General features: G+C 40.4%; 1 protein-coding gene across 1 annotated transcript in view; it reads right to left on the bottom strand.

Annotated features, from left to right (window-relative positions):
- Positions 1–4329, bottom strand: part of UNC79 (unc-79 homolog, NALCN channel complex subunit) — a 284033-nt gene that overhangs the window by 59219 nt on the left and 220485 nt on the right. The window contains exon 42 of the mRNA XM_042781482.1: positions 2833–2943. Coding sequence (XP_042637416.1) covers positions 2833–2943 — 111 coding nt within the window. The remainder of the gene's footprint in view (positions 1–2832; positions 2944–4329) is intronic.

Raw genomic sequence — 4329 nt, 5'->3', positions numbered from 1 at the left:
CTGCTGGCATTTGAAACACCAGTGGCACAGCCTCAAGCCTCAGCACAGCAATGTGCAAACCCCACCGAATGACAACTGACAGACAAGTTTGTCTCCTTTGGCTGTTGAAAACCTCTCAGTCCTCCCCTTATCTAATTCCTACCTGGATTCTGCCACTTTGTGGTCCCCGGCACTCCCTCCCTTTCCTGCCTCTCAACCCTTACCTGGTTCTGGCCAATTTTTCTATTCTCTCTTTGGCTATGTCTAATTTGCTATTTGATCTGTTGATTGCGTTTTTTATACCCATAACTATTTTTCATTTTTAGGATTTCTACTTGGCCCAAATCTACTTTTTTTTTTTTTTTTTTTTAAGTGACTAGATCTGTTCTCATGGTTTTGATTCACTGTTCACATGCTTAAAGTAATTTTTACAGTCCCATCAGATGGTTCTACTATTGGAAGTCTTTAAGGGAATAATCTTGTTGTTTGCTGATGCTGCTAATATACCTCATGGTGGATTATATCTCAATGTGTTTTGTAACTTTAGAGTGTCAGCTCATGTTATTATGATTTTTTGACAAAAAAAGTAGGAGCTTTGGAGACTTTCCTTTTTGGCAGTATGGCAGTATGGATAACCTGAGAACCATTCTACTTAAAAGACTACAAATGCTAGCTCATGTTATTATGATTTTCACCAGGGGGATTTTGTTGAACCTAGGTCAAAGGTACATCCCCCCAGAGAGGTTGGAGGCTTGATTTTGAACTTGCTTTTGCCAGAGACTCCAAAGTTATTACTAGATCAGTGGCAATGCTATTTGTCTTTTCTGTTGGGGAGCTTCCAAAGCATGGACGTAAAGTCAAGCTCCAAAGTATTCAAAGACAAGCCTATGTTTGCTTATCATCAGGAAAGATTATAAATTATTTTCTCCCCAACTTTTAGGCTGAGTCAGATACATTCTTTGTCACCACTCTCTCTCTCTCTCTCTCTCTCTCTCTCTCTCTCTATATATATATATGTTTTTGGTTTTTTTTCCCAAAAAAACCATCCTTTTACCAAGTGTATAACCTTTCAAGGTTTTTGACTGTACGCTGGGGATGGCTTAGCTCCACAATCCCCACTGGAAGAGTCACAGGAGTCCATCTCCTTTTGTGGTGTGGGCTTTAAACTTCAACCCATTAATTTACCAGAACAGGCAACTCCCCCACCCCAGGACTACTACAACATCAGCTCAATTGCTTAGTATTCTGGTTCTCAATTCCCTCTTCATCTTTGTACCTTGCCTTCTTATAAAATTAGCTAACCATGTAAAATCATGTTTATTACATTTCATCTGGCATTTCTTGTCTTTTAAGTAGAATGGTTCTCAGGTTATCCAGACTGCCATACTGCCAGAAAGAGAAGTCTCCAAAGCTCCTACTTTTTCAATTTCTTTTTCTTTGATTACAGAGGGAGAAGGCTCAATTAGACACCATTCTTTCTTACAGTTTCACTTTATCTGTGAAGAAGGCAGCATCAGTCTGGATTGAAGCTTTCTACAGGTAATAGCCATTTGTGTTAGAGAAACAAGGAAGAGTGAATGACAATAGGAAGTGGGAGGCTACTAAAGGTACAATAGATTATGAGGGGATATAACATATAATGAATATTCAAAACCATAAATATCTTAATTTCAAATTCTAGAAGGCCCCCTGTAATGAATACTTGCAGTGCACAATATGGAAAGTCTACAGTCATTATGGTTGACTTAAAAACAAATTAAACATAAAGAAGATTAAGAAATTAAATGACTTACAAAATAGAACATCTTTTCATTGTATTTGGTACAATCTCTTACATAATATTTTTAAGTGAGAAAAGCAAGAATTTATTTTTCAGAAAGGATTTGAAAGAAGAAAAAAATGCTGATTATCTTGGTAGTTAAAAAACATATTCCTCCAGGAAGGGTAATCAATACTTTATAATGGGAAAGACCAAAGTGAAGGTTCTCACAGAGCACTTAATACGGCTGAATGGACACAAGGTAAGAAGGGAGGAAACAGTGTTTAAAATAGAATGAAAGCCTATTAAACTAGATTTTTATGAGGAAAATAAAGGGTTTATCCCAGTGGACAACATGAATGAATGAGCATTTTGAACGTTCAAGAGAGAACTACAGAAACAGAGACTCCATTAAAAACAAACTTGGAAAATACAGACACTGGAAGGGTAATATTTGCACATTGTTCTTAAGGACAGAAATGCTCCTAGTTTGTCCTGCCTTCTGCTTTTCCACAAGGACAGTGTCTACCAGCTCTGACAATGCTGCGATAGCCACCAGCAAGCAGTACTTTTCCACTTTCTCAGTAGTGGGGCAGGGGGTGCTAAAGATAATGCAATAGAGAAACCATTATTAAGGCAAGATGACAAAAGATGAGATTACAATCTCAGAGGCCAGGAGCCCAGAACCAGGGAAACAGACAAATGAAGAGAATTAAGGCGCTCTCCACAGGCTTTTACAAATGATGGGCCGATATTTTTCTACTTTGGGCATAAAAATGATATGTAGTAATGGCTTGCCCACTAATCATGGGACAGTGAACTTGAAAGGATCGTAAGAGGCCATTTCAACCTTCAGTCACTCCATCTCATTCAAAATACCTCTTCCCTTTAAACCCTTCAGCCACATGACCCTCAATTCTCTAAAGGTGCGTCTTTTAGACATAGTTTACTATGTATGTGTAAAGAATTCCCTTTCAATGACATTTGTAAGACTTTTCAGCTTTATTGAAGCAGTGAACTCAACAGGGATTTGACACTGAGGAGAAAGAAGACAGTGCTATCTTCATTGTCCTGGGAACACGGCGCGGCCTCACCTTCGTGAACGCGCGGTAGCACAAGCCGCACAGCTCCACCAGGTAGGCCAGCGTGAAGACGGCGTTCTGAATCACAAAGCTGAGCAGTTTTGAAAACGGTTCCAGCAGACTCTGAAATGAGATTGGGGTCAAATAAAATTACTTGAGGATTCCTTCAAAAAATAAGGAAAGAAATAAATGGAAGTGTTAAAGGTCTGACCATATTTAGCATCATGAGACTGTTCTTTGTTACCTGAGATCTGTTGCCAGAAGGCTAGGGTAGCAACCCTGCTGGTCTAACAAGAACAGAGCCGCATCTTCAATCAGTGGGTCAAAGAGCACGACGTAATCATTCTGTAGCTCAGCCCCAAACCAGGCCTACCTCCTCTGAGTCGATTCTGACTCATAGCAACCCTGCAGAACACAGTAGAACTGTCCCCATAGCCTTTCCCAGGCTGTAAATCTCTACAGAAGCAGATTGCCTCATCTTGCTCCTGCAGAGTGGCTCATGGGTTCAAACTACCAATCTTTTGTGGTCAGCAATTGGCTGCTTTAACCACTCTACCACCAGAACTCCTTTTTATAGCTCAGAGGGGGGGAAATCCATTCTTCCATGTGGCACCATTTACAAACCTACTTAATTTCACTGCTATCCTTGTGGCCACCCCAAACAACCAAGACTCTGTGAGGTTTGCATTTGGATCTTTCACTCTGTTTCTCAGAACTTTTAAGCATCTCTGGGTTTATCAGAAGGAACTCTGGTGGGATAGTGGTTAAGGCATTTGGTAGCTAACCAAAACAGCAGTGGCTTGAACCAGGTGCTCCATAGAAGAAAGATGGGGCAGTCTGCTTCCATAAAGACTCACAGCCTTGGAAACCCAATGGGGGTTGCTATGAGTCAGAATTGACTCAATGGCAGTGAGCTTGGGTTTTGTTTGGTTGGGTTTATCAGATGAGCCCCTCGATAAGCCCATTGTCTCTATTAAGCAGTGTAAACTACCCTTGGGTGTAAGTACCAAAGTATCAAAGTGCTATTAGCTTAGGTCAGACTCTTGTCCCAACCCAAGCACCTGCTAATCTTTATCAGGTGGCCATTTTCAGTCTTGATTTCCCCATCAGAATCCCACCAGAGTCGGTTTTAATTCCTTACAGTTTCTTTAAGTGATTTAAAACACTCCTTGAGTACCTACTAAGTATCAGGCAGAATTAGATGCTTTCAGATAGTTTGTCTCACAAATTTCTTAGAACTCTCCTGGGGAGTCATATGCTACAAAGGTTGATGATGCATGCTCTAGAATGTGGCAGCAACGTGTTCAAACTCTTGCTCTTGTGCTCTGGAACTTTAATTTAATCTTTAGTTTAACTTTAGTTTAATCTCTCTGCAGCTCAGTTTTCTCCTCTGTAAAATGGGGACAATAAGGACTTCCATCTCAGTAGGGTGGTTGGGAAAATTAAAGGAAATAATACTTAGGAGCTCTGGTAGCATAGTGGCTAAAGCACTTGACTGCTCACCAGAAG

The sequence above is a fragment of the Orycteropus afer genome, unplaced genomic scaffold, assembly GCF_000298275.1.
Source record: "Orycteropus afer afer isolate SDZICR_OR568_19922 unplaced genomic scaffold, OryAfe1.0 scaffold00127, whole genome shotgun sequence".
NCBI classification, from domain to species: Eukaryota; Metazoa; Chordata; class Mammalia; order Tubulidentata; family Orycteropodidae; genus Orycteropus; species Orycteropus afer.
The sequence above is the reverse complement of the archived record's forward strand: the minus strand, read 5'-3'. Positions and strand labels throughout refer to the sequence as shown.